Consider the following 20,291-nt stretch of genomic DNA (forward strand, 5'->3'; position numbering starts at 1 on the left):
GGGGGAAGAGGAGGGAAACCCCATTGTGCAAATGAAAGTCCTTAGAAGAGTCTTGCAAATCATCAGGGAAAGGTCACTCTTTCAGGAAGAGAAGGAAAAGGCAAGTCCAGCCAGAGAGGGAGCTCTGTGGAACTGTCCTTTGATTGTGCCAGTGTGGTGTAGTGGTTAAGAGCGGTAGACTCGTAATCTGGGGAACCAGGTTCGCGTCTCCGCTCCTCCACATGCAGCTGCTGGGTGACCTTGGGCCAGTCACACTTCTCTGAAGTCTCTCAGCCCCACTCACCTCACAGAGTGTTTGTTGTGAGGGAGGAAGGGAAAGGAGAATGTTAGCCGCTTTGAGACTCCTTAAAGGGAGTGAAAGGCGGGATATCAAATCCAAACTCTTCTTCTTCTTCTTGTGCTGCTGCTGCTGTTCCCACTTGCTTGTGGGAGAATGTTTGAGGAGAGCTGGTGGGATGGTAATTCTTCCTAGGCCTCAGACTGACAGAATATCATATTGTGTTCCTCCCAACTGGGGGTTGCTGGGAGAACTGATTTAAGCAGGGGAGAATACCAGTCTCCAAGGACCACAGACAGCATTTACTAAAATATAAGATGAACTTTTCACTCAGAAGTAATGCTTCTTACCTTTCTCTTCTGTTCGATGAGGAAGACATTCTGGTCTTTCAGGAGGTACCTTTTTGATTTCATGTTTTCTGTCTGTCGTAGCTATAAAAAAATTCAATGTGATTGTTTAGAAAGGAAATCAAGAATTTGGAAATATGCATTTATTTATGTTCGCTAAGGCAATATGCTTCATGACAAATGAATATGGGGTTTGTTTTCAAATATGTGTTTGCGCTTTCTCTCTCTCTCTCTCTCTCTCTCTCTCTCTCTCTCTCTCTCTCACACACACACACACACACACACAGAGAGAGAGAGAGAGAGAGAGAATTTATACTTAGGACTCTTTCACATGGGAGTTCCCCTTGTAAGCATCTGAAGGTTTGGTCAGTGCCTTGCCAACCATATGTATGCTGGACAGGCAATGCTTGCCAACCATATGTATGCTGCATTGACTCCCATGATGGAAGAAAAGCAGGCTATAAATGTGACAAAGGAATGAATGAACAAATAAACAAAGGTGGAAGAAAGAGAGCTGTGTGTAGGAAAAAACATGCATGGAGGTATGCAGTCAGCCACACAGTTGTGGTATGTAGTCTGCCACAGTTGCCTCTCCAAAGGCAATTATTACTTGCTTGGGCAAATAGGACAACATGTAAGATGTCTCCCCCCCCCCCCACCTTTAGTACATAAAACTGTGGTCAGTCACCTTCACTGCCTGCCAGTCTGCCAGTTTCGGAAATATTAAATATTGAGAGGATGAATCTCAAAAACAAATGGCTTTTACTTCAATTGTGAAAACAATATGGAAGATAATCATTGTTAGTGCTTTTCTTTAACAACCACTAGATGGCAAATGCATGTTACTGCTATAGAATGGTTTTGGGAAGACTGTCTGATAATTACTCCGTCATAAAATTAAAGGTCTTCTATGTCTTTTTCAAAGCGGTAATGAAGTAATAACACTTTAAAATGAATTATTATGAACTGATACATAAACACCATATTAATAAGTATACCAGTCTTCCCTGCCTTCTTTAATTTGGTACAATGTTACCAATTCTTCACCAAATGGGACTGGTACTTGGCTAGGCTTTCTTATCCCAAGAATGATCACTGACATGAGCAACCCTGGGATTTCAGAAGCAGTCTGCTGCTGCCAGACAGTACCTGCAATTTAACAATTTTTAAATGGCATGGTGCATAAAGTGATACTGAGAGCTTCCATTAAGAGACAGAAAAGTGGATGTACTGTCTGTAAGGGATATTTACTGATGCTTATTATAAAGCAACAGTGCATTACCTGAGCCTTGTTTGAAGGCAGGAGCTGATGGAGGTGGTGGTTTCTTAGGTCTCTAAAATAAAAAAGAAATGATAACCAGGTTGCTAAAAAGAATTTGAACCAGACAGAACATAAAATCATTCTAATAACTAAAAAAAATATTATTATTTTTTTGTAAAGCCTTTCAGCAACACAGCAGATAAATGCAATTTATGAACGTAGTGAGAGAGGAGACAGCCATCATAATTTAGTAAAGACTAGCTGCTACTCTATGGAAATTATATGTGACTATTTGCCGTTATGCCCATATTTGCTTAGTGTTCAAAGACTTTGTTAAGCAGGAAGTTACTTCTCTGCAGTTATACTTTGTTTCCTGAAACCAAAGTAGATTAATTACAGGAAAGTACTGAAAAAACAAAAAGCCTTGAGGCACCTTAAAGTCGAACCATTTACCATAGCATTTGTTGAATGGAGATCACTTCTTCAGATATATATCTATATTTGGAAAATATATCTACCACCGTAAAGAGGACTTTTGTGACTGAAACACGTATGACACTGTGTTGCATTAGTATTCAGTGTTAATGTTTTAGGGTGAAATTTTGGATCAAATATGAACATCAAATTTTAAGTTATAATGCTCTGCAGTATATTTGTACACTAAGTTTTCTGTAGCTACATGAGGGTAGATTTAATGGGCTTTATATATCTGTAGTAAGCTTTACTAAAATTTTTGATCACCCATTAACATGGGGAATGTAGAGAACACGCTTCATTCACAGAAAGTCCAAGGTTCAGTCCCTGATTCCTCCATGTTGGGCTGGAGAGCCACTGCCAGTCAGTGAAGGCAATACTGACCTAATTGGCCCAAAATTCCCATTCAGTTTAAGACTCTTCTGAAGGAACAAGAAATCCAGCAAATTAAAGCACAATCACCAGCCATTTATTCACATGGATAACTGGATGGAGTCCAGTGCTGTGCAGTGCATGTGCATGTGCAACAGGACTTCCCCTTCCTCTTTTCCTCAGTGTTCCCCCCAAATCTGGTCTGGAGAGTTCTACCCTCTGGAGCACATTTGGGGGGCATGCTGGGGTCTGCAGCAGGGAGGAGAGGAAGAAGTCATGTTATGCTAGTGGAGTCTGTTCTGCTCAGCACAGACACTGGATGCAACAATGCCCGATTCTGTGCAAATAGAATACGGGCTTTTAGAGCAATCTTGCTGAAGCTAGTTTTTCAATTCAGCTTTTTACACCGCAAGTTGAAAAAGCTGCACAATGCAATTTCAAGCTACACAAACATGCTGCCGTCCATAAACAAACATTTATCCCAAAAAAACATTTTAGGTGAGTTTCAGCTTTTCAATATTTTATTATAACTAACATGTTCCAATCAAAAGACACAGTTTCATAAAATTATCAGTGATAAAGGGCAAACATATCCTACCTCTTTTTCAAAGTCAGAAATAAGTAATTTAACAAAGTTATCAGGAAATACTCCTCTTCTGCCGTTGAGTTCGCCTTCCCACCAGCCAGTATCAATACATTCCTAAGGTACATAAAGAAGAAATTGATTGCATACATTGAAAAACATGTCTTTTGACAAGGCAGGATTATTTTCCCCTGTGAACTGAGAGTATAAAGTGGGATATATGCAGAACATGTTTTATGCGGCCATGGTGTGTATATTGCTAAGTTTTCATCAATAACTAGTGGTGTTGGTTGTTTAAATGTGTTTACTAGTCATAGACATATTGTTAGTTCCCTGGTCAATACATTATGAAAAAGGGGAAAGTAGCAACAGGTAGCAAGTCATGAGAATGTCACATATTTGTGGCCATTAAATATTAAAACATTAAAGTAATTAGTACCAATACCACCCACCCCAAACACACCTGCTGTTTATTTGAATTCTATAGGAGTGTACATTTTTTGGCAGCACCTTAGAGACTCAGTTTATGACATGGTGGGGAATAAAAACTAGAGGGTGTACAAGTGAAGAAAAGGAACCCTTCTGTGACAGGTGTACAGATCTGTCTGTCTTTCCCTTCTCTTCTGCCTCCTTTCATGTGAAGTTGGCAGAAAAGATGGCAGAGTTGGAAGCGTATCATGTAGAGGAGGAGAAGCAAGACATCATTCTACATCTACATTCTACATTGCTGCCTTCACATTATAAAACACAAGAGTCTTTATGCTTAAATGCAGACTCCTTATGTAACACAATAACACAATAAGCATTTCTAAAAACAAGGTGGTGACTGTATACATGTTTATGTCTGTATACACACACACATATAGATACATACTTATACCCCACTTTATGCCCCCATCATGGCACCAAGCAGTAGAAGTGGCAGTATTAACGACATACTAAAGCCTAGCAGCAGACTTCATTCACATAGGCTGTCATGGGCTAGGCTGGGCTGCCGCCACCATTAAAACCACTGCTAGTGACCCCAGGGTCTAATTGGGTTAAGTCTTTGCTACCACCACAGCGCACATATGGCATGCTTTTGTGACTGTGCTGCATGTGAGGGCACTAAAACAGCTGCATACTATGCAGGGAGATGAGAGAGAGCTACCAGAAGACTCCAGCTATAGTGACTGCATGCCCATGAGTCAGATTGGAGGTATGCACAAGCTACAGGAAACCTAGAAAAGGGGAAACCAGCTTCTCCCTTTGCTGACCAGGAAAGAAATAGGAGGTGCGAGGTGCTCTGGAGAGGGAACTAAATGGGACTAGTACACCAGCAGGAAGCTTATTCCCCCACTCCTTCCTCTAGACCAGCCTTTCTCAACCTGCGGGTCCCCAGATGTTGTTGAACTACAACTCCCATCACCCCTAGCTAGCAAGGCCAGAGCTCAGGGATGATGGGAGTTGTAGTCCAACAACATCTGAGGACCCACAGGTTGAGAACTGCTGCTCTAGACTCAGTTTTAATCCCCACTGAGCTGCCTGCATCATATCTAGGGGACTGGGAGGGGACTGTCAGGTGGTCATGAGAACCAAGATTTGTATACACTTGCCAGTTTGAGCATATGCTCTTTATAACTCTTTCTAATGAATTTCCTCAAGTGCCATAGAATATGCAGCTTCATTGATTTCTGTATGTTCCTGTTACATTCATACCCTTGCATGGAAATATGTACACGTGAAACTTACACATATGCAAAAAGTAATGGCAAAAAAGAGAGAATTGTTTAAGGATAGCATATGCAACTGCCTACAGCAGAATGACACTTTCTTCTGCATCACCACCATGATCATTATTTATAAAGATGCAGCCATCTGTCTGGCACTGTGCAAAGAAATAAAAACAGTTTGCTATCCCAATGTGGCTCACGATCTGCATAAGATGAGAAACAGGTGGACAAAGGATTTAACTACAAAAGGAAGAATCTTCAGCTTATATATTAAAAGTTACCTTTGTTTCCATTTTAGAAACACAGTGTACTGGAAGGAATTATATAATGCAACATTCATTCAATGCAATATTTGCCCCATGTCAGATATAGATCCAATGGACATTGGATATACTGCAACTGTCATTAAAGTCTGAGAGAGGGAGGGAGGGAGGGAGGGAGGGAGGGAGGGAGGGAGGGAGGGAGGGAGAGAGCGGTTTGCAGGATTGTGTGAACCCCTATTGCCTTTTGTGGAAAGTTTGTTGATTGTGACATTCTAACAGTCAGAGCCTGGCAGAAACGCACCCTACCCTTAAGAAGATATGCAGCTGCCTTATATTCAAGAGCACTGGTCTGTCCAGCCTAATGTGGACTTTTCTCAACTGGCAGCAGCACTCACAGCTACCAAATTTCCTTTTAACTAGAGTTCATTGTGGGACGTCTCTACATGTAGCACGAGCTCTACCATTAAACTATGGTGCTCCATAATTCTTGCATCCCTTAAAGCTTTCACATTTTCCCTTACATGCAGCAAATCTATCTAGAACAAGAATATAAATCCGGTTCTTTCCCCCCACAAAAATCTGCAGCTGTCTGAAAGAGCAGTGGGGGTTGCGAGAACCACCTTCTTGGCAACTTTTGCAGTGTAAACCCCCCCCCCTTTGTAATCACTTTGATATGATAATTCAAAACCTCAGCTACAAAATGCAACATGACCCACAGAGACCTAGTGGGTGGAATGCTACAGTATTAGAAACTGAGAGGCAGAAGCAGGTTTCATGAACAGAAAAGACAAACAGCTACATAACGTGTTTGCACATACTGCATATCGATATGACTAAGGTGCCCTTTAGACTTTATCTAAGCTGTGTAGGAGTAGCTTATCCGTGGGGGAATCCCACACAACCGGGAGAATGATCTGAGGTGGCCAAATGTGTTGCTTTTTTCCACACACCCACTCCACCCACAAATCAATGGCTTCTGCAGGCCCAGGCATGTGTAATCAGCTCAAAAGATAAGTAGCTCTCACACAGCTGGGAGAATCTTTAAAGGGAGCCTCAACTCAAACGTATCATCAAGAATCTACAGTCCATCCTGGACAACAACACTTCCTTCTCACAAGCCTTGGGTGGAAGCACTATACCTGCTTACATATAGCCTCCCTTCAAGCTAAAACAGCTACTCACCAGCAACAACAGGCCACACAAGAGAGATACAGACACAAGGGCTAGACCCAGATTCCAGTTCTTCTGGCCACCTGTCTATTCCTGCAGTACTATTACAGGATGTAATAATATCATCCACAACATCAGAGGTTCAACTTCAAATGTGATATATACCATCATTTGCCAACAATGCCCTTCTGCCATTATACGTAAAGGGGGAAAACAGACTAGCCTCTCCATAAATAATTAATGGACCCAATTTTGATATAAGAAAGAACAGCACAGAGTATCCAAAAACCAATAAAGGAACAGTTAAACTTCTCAGGACACTCTGTAGTTGACCATAAGGCAGTCATAGCATAATCAAGAAACTTCAAAAAGAGACTGCAGCATAAAAATCCTGCATTCATCAAGAAATTCACTGCTATCACTTGTGGTCTGAATTAGCACAGTGGACTGTTGTCAAATTACCATGTGTTAACCGCCAAGATGTTTATGTTATTGACAGGGGTTACAGTTCTGTTTACAATTCCTTCCAACCCACCCCATATAATAAAAATTTAGGGATGCCATCAAGCTGCAGTTCATGTGGCTACGGACAGGTGGCAAGACAAGGTACAGCATGATGACAAACTGGGCTCTCAAAGCAGCTGGGCATTTGCAGCAGCATCAGAGACCGAGGAGGAGGGAGATGCCGGTGAGCAGGCGGGAGGACCAGGTCAGCGAGTAAGCATATGGGTAGGTATTGCTGGCCAGCAGGTAGGTGTCCTAGGCCAGCAGGCAGTCACCCCAGGTGTGTGTGCGTCCAACTGAGATGAGTGAGCAAGAGGGCAGCCCAGGAAAGTTACAGATATCTGGGGAGATAAAAGAGGGAAGGGGAGGGGGGAGTGATGGTTTTGACAATCCCTGGGGGCAGGTTGTGATGGAGGGATTGGTGTGAAGTGAGCAGGAGCACAGCCCCTAGTATGTACAGTATCTCTCTCTCTCTCTCTCTCTCTCTCTCTCTCTCTCTCTCTGTGTGTGTGTGTGTGTACACACACCCTTCCAATGCAGGACAGAACTTCATGTACTTGCTGAAACTGACTGTAGTCCATGAAAGCTTGTCATAATATATTTGTCACTTTTTAAGGCTGCCACAAGTCTCTTGTTTTGTTGCCTGAGACTTGCATGGCTACCCATCTGGAAACTAAAGCATTTTTCCTCATTGCAAAAGGCTCTCATAGTTCATATTATGAACAGATTGCTGTCATTCTTTTGTGCAATGTGACAGATCTATTAGAAGCCTAACATTAAATGGATAGTCATTAATTTACAGTAGTAAGATAACCTATTATTACAACAGAGCTTTTGCACTAAAGAAGAAAGGAAGCAGGGTGAAAAAGTAACCTTCCTCCACAAGTTAAACTCTGTTTATTTCAGCTATTCTATTTTATCAATTATTAATATATATTATATCAATGTGTGCCTATTTTAATAAATAAGTGCTTTAGGAAAATGGCAAGTAGTTTTAAACCACATTGTTAGATAATTTTTTTAATTTTCTTGCTATGGATTAATGTCAGATTTATGTTGGCTTCTGTATCATGTATGTATGTATGTATGTGTATATATATATATATATATATATATATATATATATATATATATATATATGTAGGTAGGTAGGTAGGGATGCGGGTGGCACTGTGGGTTAAACCACAGAGCCTAGGACTTGCTGATCAGAAGGTCGGCAGTTCGAATCCCCGCGACGGGGTGAGCCCCTGTTGCTCAGTCCCAGCTCCTGCCAACCTAGCAGTTCGAAAGCACATCAAAGTGCAAGTAGATAAATAGGTACCGCTCTGGCGGGAAGGTAAATGGCATTTCTGTGTGCTGCTCTGGTTTGCCAGAAGCGGTTTAGTCATGCTGGCCACATGACCCGGAAGCTATACGCTGGCTCCCTCGGCCAATAAAGTGAGATGAGCGCCGCAACCCCAGAGTCGGCCACGACTGGACCTAACGGTCAGGGGTTCCTTTACCTTTACGTATGTATGTATGTATGTATGTATGTATGTATGTATTACCCCCTCTTCACTCTAATCAGTGGGTTACAATTAAAATACAAATCCATAATATACTACAACCACTGAGAAAACAAAGCAGCCCTGAATTGGGAAGTTTTTAATTTTTGATGTTTTACTGTCCTTAATGTTTCAATTTGTTGAAAGCCGCCCAGAGTGGCTGGGGCAACTCAGTCAGATAAGTGTAACAACAACAACAACAACAACAACAACAACAACAACAACAAGAATAATAATAAAAGGGTGGTACATTTTGCTTATACCACCTGCTCTTGTTCTTTCTCCCCCCACCTCCACAAAAAACCAATGGTTGAGGCTGCCTTACAAGACTACCTATGCCCCAAAACACTCCAGTAAATGGTGGAAATAGTGCCTGTGATAGATCAATACCCAGAGTTCCATGCTGTGGCCATGCCTCCCACCATCAGAGCTCTTTACTGACAGAGGGGAGGCACCTCTGCCTTGTTTTAACACCCTCCAGACAACAGATCTAGGGTTATGGTTGCTCTGTAAAAGAGATTAAGAAAGCCTGGAAGATAGCTGACAGAACACTGAGATTTACTGAGAAGTAAATCTTGCTGACTTCAGTGTGGCTTACTCCCAGGAAAATGTACGTAGAACTGCAGCTTGAAATTAATTATTTTACAATTATATTTGGTGAGACTAAACAGAGAAAACAGATTTAAAATTAAAATAAAATAACAGATGGGCGGTTGTAACTTACAACTTAAAAATTATTAGCTTATTTTAAACAATTCCTGATTTATTCCATTATATGCTCAGTACTGAATAAACAAATATTTTTTTCCAATAAATAAATGTGCGTCTGTGTCCTGTCCTGAAGGGAAGTGGTTGATTTGTGGAAATATACAATACAAGAGCAATCTTGGTTTAATAATCATGATCCATCACAAGATTAATGCCAGGAGTGTGAGAGTGTGCGTATAATGTAAAATTTGAGCAGCCAATCTACCTACTTACCTGCCTTGCTTCTCTTATAATATGAAAATGAAGGATGTAATAGTTTACTGTCTCATAAATGCCAGAGTCTCTGACTCTGTGCATGAACCATGTAACACAGCCCACTTAACTGGAAAGAAAAGCACAGTGTGTACTTTGATAGAGCTCTTAGGACACTTCTCCGAGATGTGTTTAAATTTTTGGATTTAATGGTTAAACTTCAGTTTTGTTTAGTTATTTGTTTTTTCTCTTTCCGATTAGATTAATTACAGTGCTTTCACTGTTAACAAATAATTTTATCTTGTCTTCAGTTCTCATTTCTAGATACTGTTGTGTTGAAAAAAAGAAAAATCAACAGAATATAAGGAAATAAATGTTGCAAAGACTAAAACTCAATGCATTTTGTTTTGTTATCTCTCTCTCACACACACATGGAATGTCAGTGAGTCAAATAATTCTAACCTACCATTTAATTTGATTAAATTCATATGTTAGCATATTTGAAAATTTTGATATGCATGTTACTTAATAGAAGGAACCTGAAAATAACTAACAGCTTAAAAACAATCACTTTTTGTTAGAAGGAAAGGTCATCTTTAATATTTGCTTTTTCATTCCACATTATACGATAAAGCCAAGCACCAAAACAAATGAATCGTGTCCAGGGAAAATGAGCTACAACTGATCAACTGAAATGTCAGCTAATTTAACTAGTTAAAAATTGTCATGTTCTTTGGCCCTCCCAATGTTGTCGGATTACAACTGTCATCTTCCCTGACCACTGGCTATGCTTGCTAGAGCTGATGGAAGTTGTAGTCCAACAACATCTGAAGTGCCACAGGTCTGCCAACTCAACCTATATTCCATATTAAATATGGTGAGCCAGTAGGAATGCAAACAAGGGTTCTGCTTCCATATTCAACATGACTAAAGGCAGAGGCAACCCATTTGACGTTAGTTTCTAGTGGATCCTTGAACTCATGGCACAGTTTTTACTGACTGAAGAACAAAGGAGCAGGGAGGTGAGGAAACCTGAATGGGACATATATCACTGTGACATTGGATCCCAGTCATATGGAAGCGATAACCATGTCTGAGAACTTCATTATCATGTTTCTGATACAAATGTGCTGCACTGCATGTTGAAATAGATAATAGATTTCTTCTCAATTTAGCCACCTTATTTCCTGTCATGCAACAGCTCAGTAGCCTCTAAACAAGTTTCTGAAAGATTTCATTTCATTTGATCTTATCTGATGCTCACTGACCTAGTTTTCAGACTCTTGGAAAAAAGAAAGACATAGTTACATGTTTTCTATGTGTGCTCAGAAAATACTCAAAAATAGCAACTCTTGCACATAAAGTGTCAACATTGTGCTTATTAATGAGGAGAGAAAAATTCTCATATTGATTTACAGAAACTATTATTTAAATACTTATTCCCCTGAATAACTTGCATGCCTAAATGCTTCAAAATCCAACTCCACCAATCATGAGTTAAATTATTTGGAAAGGTTTTCCTTTATTTTCTTGATTCAAAACATCAGCAGAAGCCATTTCTAGTTCTAAGAGCAGGCACTTATTTCCACACAACTTGCACATGATATAGAAGATTATACCAGAATAACAGGCTTGAAGAGTGTCAAATGGACACTGGTGATTTCAAAGCAATATTTGGAACTGTTTCATTCTATTGCAATAAAGGATTACACAATCCCTCTCGGCTATTCCTCCACCCTCAGAAGTGCAGGGGGTGGTAGCCTAGGAGAAGGTATTTTCTGTCCCACCCCATGAATTATGGAACTCCCTTCCCATAGAAGTGTGTATGGCACCTTCATTATACAGCTTTTGGCAAATGCTGAAGACGCACCCCTTTGCCCTGACTTTTGACACTTGAGGACACACCTTATTTCTGCAATTTTGTTTAAAAGTTGTTTAAAATATTGTGTTTTAATTGTTGTAACCTGCCCTGGGACCTTGGGGTGAAGGGCAGGTAATAAATTTTAATAATAATGAAAACAATAATTTAAAAAATCAAAGCATACCTATTTCTGTGTGTTTGTGAGTTGGCATGTATCAGTGATGGGAGAATTTGTGGTAGGGCTGTAGCAAATCCCATTTCACTGATTTGCTCAATTGGAAGGGTGAGTTTACATAGAACTTCTGCTCCCTGTAACAGCAATTTCAGGAGGGGAGGGATACATATCATGGCAGCAGCTATTGCTCCCTATCCATTTTCCTTCTCTCTCAACAGTTTAGAAGTCACCAGGGCTCTTGGCTTCCATGCTTCTCTTCCCAGATCCCCCTGGGATTGATGCTAGCATAGCCACACTCCTATTGTCAAGTTTCTTTCCTAGAGTGCCTTGGGGGTTATATTAGCAGGGACATGCTAGTGTCAACACATTTCTGGGACACGGTGGAGAGGAAGCTTGGGCAGTCAGAGCTCAGCTACTGAAGCTGCCATCAGAGAAGGCAGCTTTTAAATGAAAATCAAGTGAGAATAATATGATCATTATTGTGGTACATGCCTCCTCCCTCTGAAAACTGTTGGGGTGTGTGTGTGTGTGTGTGTGTCAGAACTGTGATCAATAATAATTTTCTATACACTAATCAGTGTTCAAAACTCCCATTGTTGTAGGCGTGTTTTGCGAGAGGGAATTTCATTAGCGTGAGCAGTTTCTGAGCTCTGAGTGCAGTACTGCACCTAAGATTTCAGATTAAAACTGCAGAGTGGAAGGGAAAGAGGACCAGAAAACCAGAAGGAAAACTGAGAGACCTTTTCAAAGACACAATTAATGTTTTACCTGTGACACATAATGCTTCTGAAGAATAACCAACCTAAAAACTTTGCCTTATGGTCACACACAAGCACTCAACTTGATTATCAAGTGTCAACTGCATTTTCATATGAAACACATGACTTTAAAAAAAAAAAAACAACCCCAGAAAAATTACAATTACCTTATTGACAAGGGTGACAATATCACCTTCTTTGATTGTCAGTTCATCTTCATTCTGTGCTTCGTATGAAAATAAAACTTTGCAATATTCCTTTACTGAAAGAAAAACAACAACAGTGTATTTCAATATACTGTCCTACCAAAACGCCCATGTAATTTTGAAACAAACGTATTTCCCAACGTTTTTTCTTGGCAGCTGGTTTTAAAAATGTATGAAGCACTTTAGCAGATACAGAAAAATAATGATTATTTCTGTAGAAACAGTCATTTGATAAAATTATTGTAGCCAGAACCATTCCATTAAAATACTTTAATTGGAAAGGCTGTGCTCATTTCTCATTCACACTAAGGCTGGGTGCAGCCACTTCCCACGGGGAATAACAGAGCCTTGCTATGCACATAGTCAAGTGGGAGGTCACCATTAACATTTTTAAATTAATAGTTTTTACTACACAAATACATAACAATTCTACATAAACATTCATATTATGCCATTACAAAAAAAAAAAAACATTTATAGAAAAGAGAAGGCATATGGGGTTTTTTGATACGTAGGGGTACTGCATAATTTAACCAAGGGAAGGGATGGGAGATATGGGAGACAAGTATAGACCTCCCATTCCCCATAGTGGTCAGCTGAGCATGTCAATAATAAATAAGCAGTAAAGCTTATGCCCTATGATTTCTATTTGGAAATGTGTGCACATGAATCTTACTAATGATCATTCTTATACTTCAGTTCTATTTCCTCTCTTCCTTTGATTTGTTACCACAAGAAAGAATTGCTAATACTAGTAATTCAACATTTTAAGTAACATAATTAAACCACTGATTTCCAAAAACGTCTTTTTTTTAAAGGGGGCAGCAGCTATTAGCAACAAACTTGTCTAAGTAGAAAAGTATGTAAAGTATAAAAAACTAACAATAATTTAGACACCACATTACAAGTCATTTTCTATCCAATGAAGCAAAGGTAAGCAAACATTTTTAATTATAGGTTTCAGCCATTATTCATTGCGCTAGAAATACCCTACTATTTTTATATCCTCTTGGAGACTTTATCATCTGTTTTTCAAACACAGAGAGTAAGTAAGAGGTGTGTGTTTATTTCCCTAAGACACACCTGCAAAATGCACATTTTAAGAGAGAGAAAAAACACAAAACAAATTGGATTTCTCTAAGAATTTAAAGTGCAAGTTAATCCAATATTTGGTGGTAGGGATCAGGTTATAATATAAAAGAACAATGCAGGTTTTAAAATCTGTAAAGCAAAATGTCTTCTCTCTCAGCATCTTTAGCCCAAAGCCTTGTGGCATATTTCTTTATTATTTTTGAAATTAGGAAATTGCTAAGAGATGAAAGTTCCCCGAATTTCCCCAGACACCTAGATGCTCTGAGCACAAAGAGAAGGGAGGGGTATCCCAGCAGCAAGACCTACCCTTTGTCCTGTTGTCCACTTCTATTTTCGCTGGCTCCTGAACTGCTGTGGCTGTGGGTATTCTTTTTCCAACTGTCTGTAAACATATAAACAACTCCTCTTTATTTTATTCTATCTCACCAAAAACTCAGCAAGAAAGTAATGAACATAACGTCACAATTCATGTCATTGCTCAATACATTATTATTTTTTTAAAAAAGATTAATTATTGATGTCATTCCCTCAGGCCTTACCTGCCAGAATTCCTTTAAGAAATGTAATTGTTTAGTTAACTGCCCCCTTGTGACCTTATAATTACATCCCATTCTGTGCCAATGAAGTTCTACCCCTGTAATCATATGAAATAGCAAAGCTCTGCTGACAAGTGAATATCCCATCACAAGCACTTGTGCATGGTATGCAGCAATAATTGACTATTAAATACTTCCAATCATTCCAAAATGTTTCACTTGGGAGTAAAAAGCTGTGGATATAAGTTGTCAAATAGCTACACCCAAAAGAAACAGCACTGCATACATTAATTGGTATATGGAACCCAGTGATGTGAGCAGCATTTGGTCAGATGCAATAACTACCAATGAAGTTCTGGTATTCAAAGTAGCAACTTCAGTTGAACAATTTGAGATAGGATTATTGACTTTTATATCTATAGGCAAGTGCAGTTAAGCAGGACACTGAGCTTTGGAGCAGCTCACCTTCTTGAGAATTGACAAGACATTGACCTTTCCTGAAAAAAAAAAATAAACAGCAGAGGAACAAAATGCTATATAAAAGACCAAAACAGAGTTATTCGTTTGCAGAGGTTTACCTTCTCCTCCCCCCTTTTTTTCTTTTACACGATCATCTAAACACACATAGCCCAGATTTTAGTTGTGGAAGAACATTTTTCAGAATTCATTAGGAAGAAGCAGAGGATCTCAAATGAGATAATCCAAAATTTATGAGGGTGTCGGGCAAATCTGTCTGATGAACTAATTTAATTAATTAGCTAAAATGGTTGCATAAAAGAACGCATGGTGGCAAGGGAGCAAATTGTCTTCTGGCAGGCTGTTGGTATGAAAAGAGAAATAGTTGATTTATGCTTGAAGGGGCAAAGAGGTGATCCTGCCAATTAAGTCCATTTGTTTTTATACTGATGTCATCTGCCAGAAGGGTTGCCAGATGTTTTCTTTTAATGTGTCTTTTGTTTGAAGTATTGGTTCTTACTCCAGATTAAGAGCCCCACTTAACAGAATGCCCCTCATTTCATCTCCGCCACATTATGTTTCTGACATCTCATAAAATACAGAGTACTATTTTTGCAACCAACTATATTGCCCTCTGATGTTACACAGAGGACACATGAATGCTGTGGTTCTTTAAAAGTCCTTGCCATTCTCGGAAGCATTTCAAAACACAACACACCAAGCACCTCTCATCTCAGGTGTCTGAATTTGAACCTTTCACTATCATCAGGCTTAAGAAAGAAACAAATAAAAATAAAGGTGAAATTAGGGGAGATTTCTGGCTAAGGGCTCTTTGAGATCTTTTATCCTCCCATTTTATATCACAATGAAAAGTCACACAAAATTTACACTGGTAGGCCTCAATGATTATGGAAATCAAAAGTTACTTTTTCCGTGTTCAATAATGGCTTCATATACATCATAAATTAAGCCAACACAATGGCATGGTAATTTTAAAACTATGCAAAGAACTCTAAGATTAAAATGGGGTGGGGCACAGAAGAATGCAAAAGGAAGCCGTGTGCACTATAATATGATTTGGACAGGATTACTGCAAACAACACCCATATTAATCTTGGCGTACATTTGTGGTTTGTTATATCAAGAAACAGCATATCTACATGTTCTAGACTTCAATATCAACTCCTAGTTTCTTATTTGCACGTATTTTAAACACCAACACTTTTGATTCAGAGATTCTAAGACTAAAAATTATACTCTTTACATCACACTCTTCTTCAGACATGATAATTATGTGGAAAATGCAGGAAGCACAATGGTATCCTGCTTCCTGTTTATGCCCTCTGTCTTTTTCCAAATTAGAACTTTCACATTCCCACCTCAAATGTGGAGATATGAAAGTTCTATTTTGGACAAGAAGAGTGAGGAAACGAAGAACACATGAAATTTGCACGTTCTACTCCACAGCATTATCACATCTAAAGATGCTTAAAACAGATTTTTCATTATTATTTGTTATTTATTATTATTCAGCCTGTTCTGATGAATGTACCAGCTATATGGAACAGGGGAGCCTGAGGAAACCTATCAACACAGCTCTTCAAAAATATGATTCAGATTCCACTTAAAGTCTAGGTATCATCTGTCCATTTAGACTTACGTGTTTTATATTTTTAGCATGTAGGGCTTACGTGAACGAGTTGCCCACACATGGATGTCCAATGGAACAGGTGGTTGTGGTTTATGGTCTGACCAGCTGCAGTCCCACTCTCTCACCAAATGCAGTTGACAAGTTCATCAGAAGTGGCTCACTGGTTATCCCAGTAGCAATATAGAGTATACAGAGGGGGAAAGAAGAGCTGCTGCTATAGTATAACTTGATTTATGTTCTTTAACTGTGCTGCACATTATTTAACCTTAGCTAGATAGAAATATTTTATCTATTTATTTACAAAATACCCCACATTACATAGTAATCACAGGACCTTTTCAACAGAGTATAAAGCGCAGATGTCTTCTAAAAGTTTGGTAGTTATTTTTCTCTTTGACATCTGGTGGGAGGGTGTTCCACAGGGCAGGTGCTACTACTGTGAAGGCCCTCTGCCTGGTTCCCTGTAACTTGGCTTCTCGCAGTGAGCGAACCGCCAGAAGGCCCTCAGTGCTGGACCTCAGTGTTTGGGCAGAACGATGGAGTTGGAGACGTTCCTCCATCGTTCCTCCGTACCTTGAGACCCCAGGAATGCCCTAACCATCTATACCTCTATGGGGGGAAATGACACAGTAAGGGCACCCCTACAGAGAAGACTCTATTCCCAATGTCATTCCATAGAGGACGACATCCATAACCTTTGCCTACATGAGATGGGGTACCAGGGGCTCTCCAGATTTTGTAGGCGACAACTCTCGTCATCACAGACTGCTGGCCATGCTGGCTGAGGCTCATGGCAGCTGGAGCAAACTATTGTAATATACAACTACCCTTTAGATAAATAGCTACTAGAATTTAATCATCTTAAAATCTAGGACCTAGATGATCCAGTGGCAAAGAAATAAGAAGATATCACGAGATTTCGAGAAAAATAAGAAATCTATGAAATACAAGAAATATGAAGTGTTGCAGTTAAGCCTAATAGCAGATGTTTGAAAGCAAAATTGGATTTCCTGTGGGGTTTTCTATACCTTACAGCAGGCATAGGCAAACTCTGGCCCTCCAGATGTTTGGGACTACATCATCACTGACCACTGGTCCGGTTAGCTAGGGATGATGGGAATTGTAGTCCCAAACATCTGGGGGCCCAGAGTTTGCCTATGCCTGCCTTACAGGCTTGTGTCTGAACTAAATACTACTGCCTCTGTCCATGGAGGAAAATATACATAACAGTTATCCATCAGTAAGCAAATGACACAGACTAGTAGTTAATACTTTAAATAATGGAAGAAAAATGGTTACCATTCTTTCCTCTGCCTACTACTTCTTTTTTTAAGATAGCTATTCCACCCAGTGATGTATTTTCTTTTGCTACCTGGATAAAAATATCCAATGTTGTTGAAGTGATCTGAGCACAGACTTCCAAATTACATGTTGCTAAGTATAATACTAAGCACTAATTTATAGTGTGAGAGGAGCTGGGGTAAACTATGCAGTACAGTAGCTAGAAGGAAAGGTATGGCAGGTGCCTCATTCAGAAATCCTATAATCCTGTTTTAGTTAGCTGTTTACCAGTTATTCTGGAAAGAGAGAGGCCCTTGTACTATATTTTATTCTGTGTTGCTTAAAAAAAGTGATTATACACACACACACACACACACACACACACACACACATATTCAACTGGGAAATACTATGTTTGCTTTCTACCATTATATAGACTCTTCTGTCTCCTCTGTACATTCCTCATTGATGAAAATAAGAGAGTTTCTGTACTGGTCCAGTAAACGCTTCCGCTGCGCCACCAGCAACAGCTCTCTTTGCAGAGTATTAATTAAGTCCAGTGCAGAGATTCTTGTTGCAGTACAAGGCTTCAGAGTCTCAGCAGCAAAGAAATAACGACACAGGGAAGCCTGTCTTTCCAAAGACAGGTTTATTGCAGAAAGATAACAGAAACACCTCCGGAGCTTTCGGACATTTTTGCTTCACGCCCCAAACACAGAGAAAACAAACACTCTTTATATACTGAGCAACTTAACAACTTAACAACTTAACGAGCTTGACTACTTAAAGTCACATGACATTGCTAACTTGCCAGCGTCTTAGGTTTCACACCCTAACACCCCCTCTCGCTGGCAATACAAAAAACAAAATTACTTCAGACCCATTTCTTCACAAAAGTTTTCATGCCGCTGAAAACCAAGCGGTTTTGTAAAACCATCAGCTTGATTTTCATGACTGGGACAGTAATTTAATTTAACAATTCCTGCTTTTACCGTTTGACAAACATTTTGAAAGTGGATATCCAAATGTTTTGTACGACCTTTAAACTGCCCATTTTGTGCTAACTTAAGACACGGTTGATTATCACCCCATACAGTGATTGGAGTGATGGCCTTTTCATACATCTCTTGTGCCAAGCATTTGTAAAATTCTAGATCTCTACATAACTCAGATAAGGCACAGAACTCAGCTTCTGTTGACGACAAAGCAATCAGGTTCTGTTTCTTGGATCTCCACCCAATCAGAGAGTTACCAAATTTTATTACACAGCCAGACACTGATTTTCTATCTTTTAAATTTGCCCAATCACTATCTGCCCAACAAGTAATCTGTGCTTGTCCTTCCGAAGATAATTCAAGGCAAAAATCTTTGGTGTATTGTAAATATCTTAACACTCTTTGAATTCCTTTCCATGCATTTACACTAGGTTTCGAAGCTTCTCTGCTGAGTAAGTTAACAGCGTAAGCAATATCTGGTCTACTCCATTGCGAAAGATGAAGTAAGCTTCCCAGTGCTGACTGAAAGATTTCAGCACGCTTGAATTCAGCACTATCCTTGAACTCATTGTCTTTTACAAAACCCATTTCCATTGGTGTTTTAGCACCTGCACACTCCGTCATGTTAAACTTTTTCAACATTTGCAATATCTTGCCTTTTTGATTCAGTAGAAAACTGCCATTTTTGGTCCTATCTATCTGAACACCGAGATAGACCTTCACATCACCAAGATTCTTAACTTTGAAGTGTTTATTTAACTCTTTGGCTAGTTTTTTTACTTGTTCTTGTGTCTTTGAAGTATAAATCAGGTCATCTACATAGACAAGCAAAGATTCTTTAGCATCTCCTGAATTTCTGAAATATAAGCAATTGTCAGCCTTGCTCCTGCTAAAACCAATGCCTACCAAAACGTCATTCAAACACTCATTCCAATTATGAGCAGATTGCTTGAGTCCATAAATAGATTTATGTAGTTTCCATACCTGATTTGATTTACCAACTTTCAATCCTGGCGGTAGCTCCATATAGAGCTCTTCAGCCAAGTCTGAATGAAGATAAGCTGTAGAGACATCAAATTGATTCACTTTGAACCCTTTCTGAGCAGCAACTGCTAATAGTGCCCGTAGGGTTTCACTCCTTGAAGTGGGTGCATAGACTTCGGAATAATGTAACCCCTTTCTTTGCGTAAAACCTCGAGCTACAAGCCTTGCTTTGTACTCTGGTTTCCCCATCGCTGTTGTCTTTATCCTGTACACCCACCTACAACTTACTGCCTTGGTACCTTCTGGCAGTTTGGTGATGGAAAACACACCCAGTTCTTTCATAGAATTCAACTCCTTTTGCATGGCCTCACGCCATCTACTGGCCTCCTCCTGGGGTAATTGCTCAACCTCCTCAAAACTTTCAGGTTCGCAATTTGCCAAACCAGCCCAAACACTGATAGCTTGGTACCTTTCAGGAGGTTTACCTTTGTTGGTACGCTTAGAACGCCTTAACAGTTCCTGCGATGTTCCTTCAGTTTCCCCCTCTGACCCAGAATCACTAGTCGTCACCTGTTTGTCACTAGTAGTTGAAGAACTTTCTGATTCTGACTTTACACGTCTCTCTTGCTGTACAGGTGAACTTTTAGAGCTAGAAGATTCTGACTTTACAGACTTGGGTGAACTAGGTGATTTCTCACCCTCGTCCTCAGACTTAAATTCCTCAGTCTGTTCTGGAACTAATACCTGCACTGGGGCCTGAGTTTCATTGTTACTGTTCACCACATCAAATAGTATGTCAGGATTTCCATGAATTTTATTCCAACCATCC

The 20,291-nt window shown here is 39.7% G+C and overlaps 1 protein-coding gene and 1 long non-coding RNA gene across 5 annotated transcripts in view; one reads left to right on the forward strand and one right to left on the reverse strand.

The window, feature by feature from the left end:
- The window catches only part of SH3KBP1 (SH3 domain containing kinase binding protein 1), a 155,255-nt gene that overhangs the window by 24,167 nt on the left and 110,797 nt on the right, over positions 1 to 20,291 (reverse strand). For all 4 annotated transcript variants that reach the window (XM_081199444.1, XM_081199446.1, XM_081199445.1 and 1 more), the window contains 5 exons: positions 13,866 to 13,941; positions 12,429 to 12,523; positions 3,330 to 3,431; positions 1,907 to 1,958; positions 628 to 708 (listed from right to left, as the gene is read on the reverse strand). In XM_081199444.1, the coding sequence (XP_081055570.1) occupies positions 628 to 708; positions 1,907 to 1,958; positions 3,330 to 3,431; positions 12,429 to 12,523; positions 13,866 to 13,941 (406 nt within the window). The remainder of the gene's footprint in view (positions 1 to 627; positions 709 to 1,906; positions 1,959 to 3,329; positions 3,432 to 12,428; positions 12,524 to 13,865; positions 13,942 to 20,291) is intronic.
- LOC308589919 lies at positions 154 to 18,715 on the forward strand. The gene is made up of 2 exons (XR_014009553.1): positions 154 to 397; positions 18,673 to 18,715. It is a non-coding gene; the product is annotated as an uncharacterized lncRNA (long non-coding RNA).

This window comes from Podarcis bocagei (assembly GCF_964188305.1).
Source record: "Podarcis bocagei genome assembly, chromosome: 6".
In the NCBI taxonomy this organism is placed as follows: domain Eukaryota; kingdom Metazoa; phylum Chordata; class Lepidosauria; order Squamata; family Lacertidae; genus Podarcis; species Podarcis bocagei.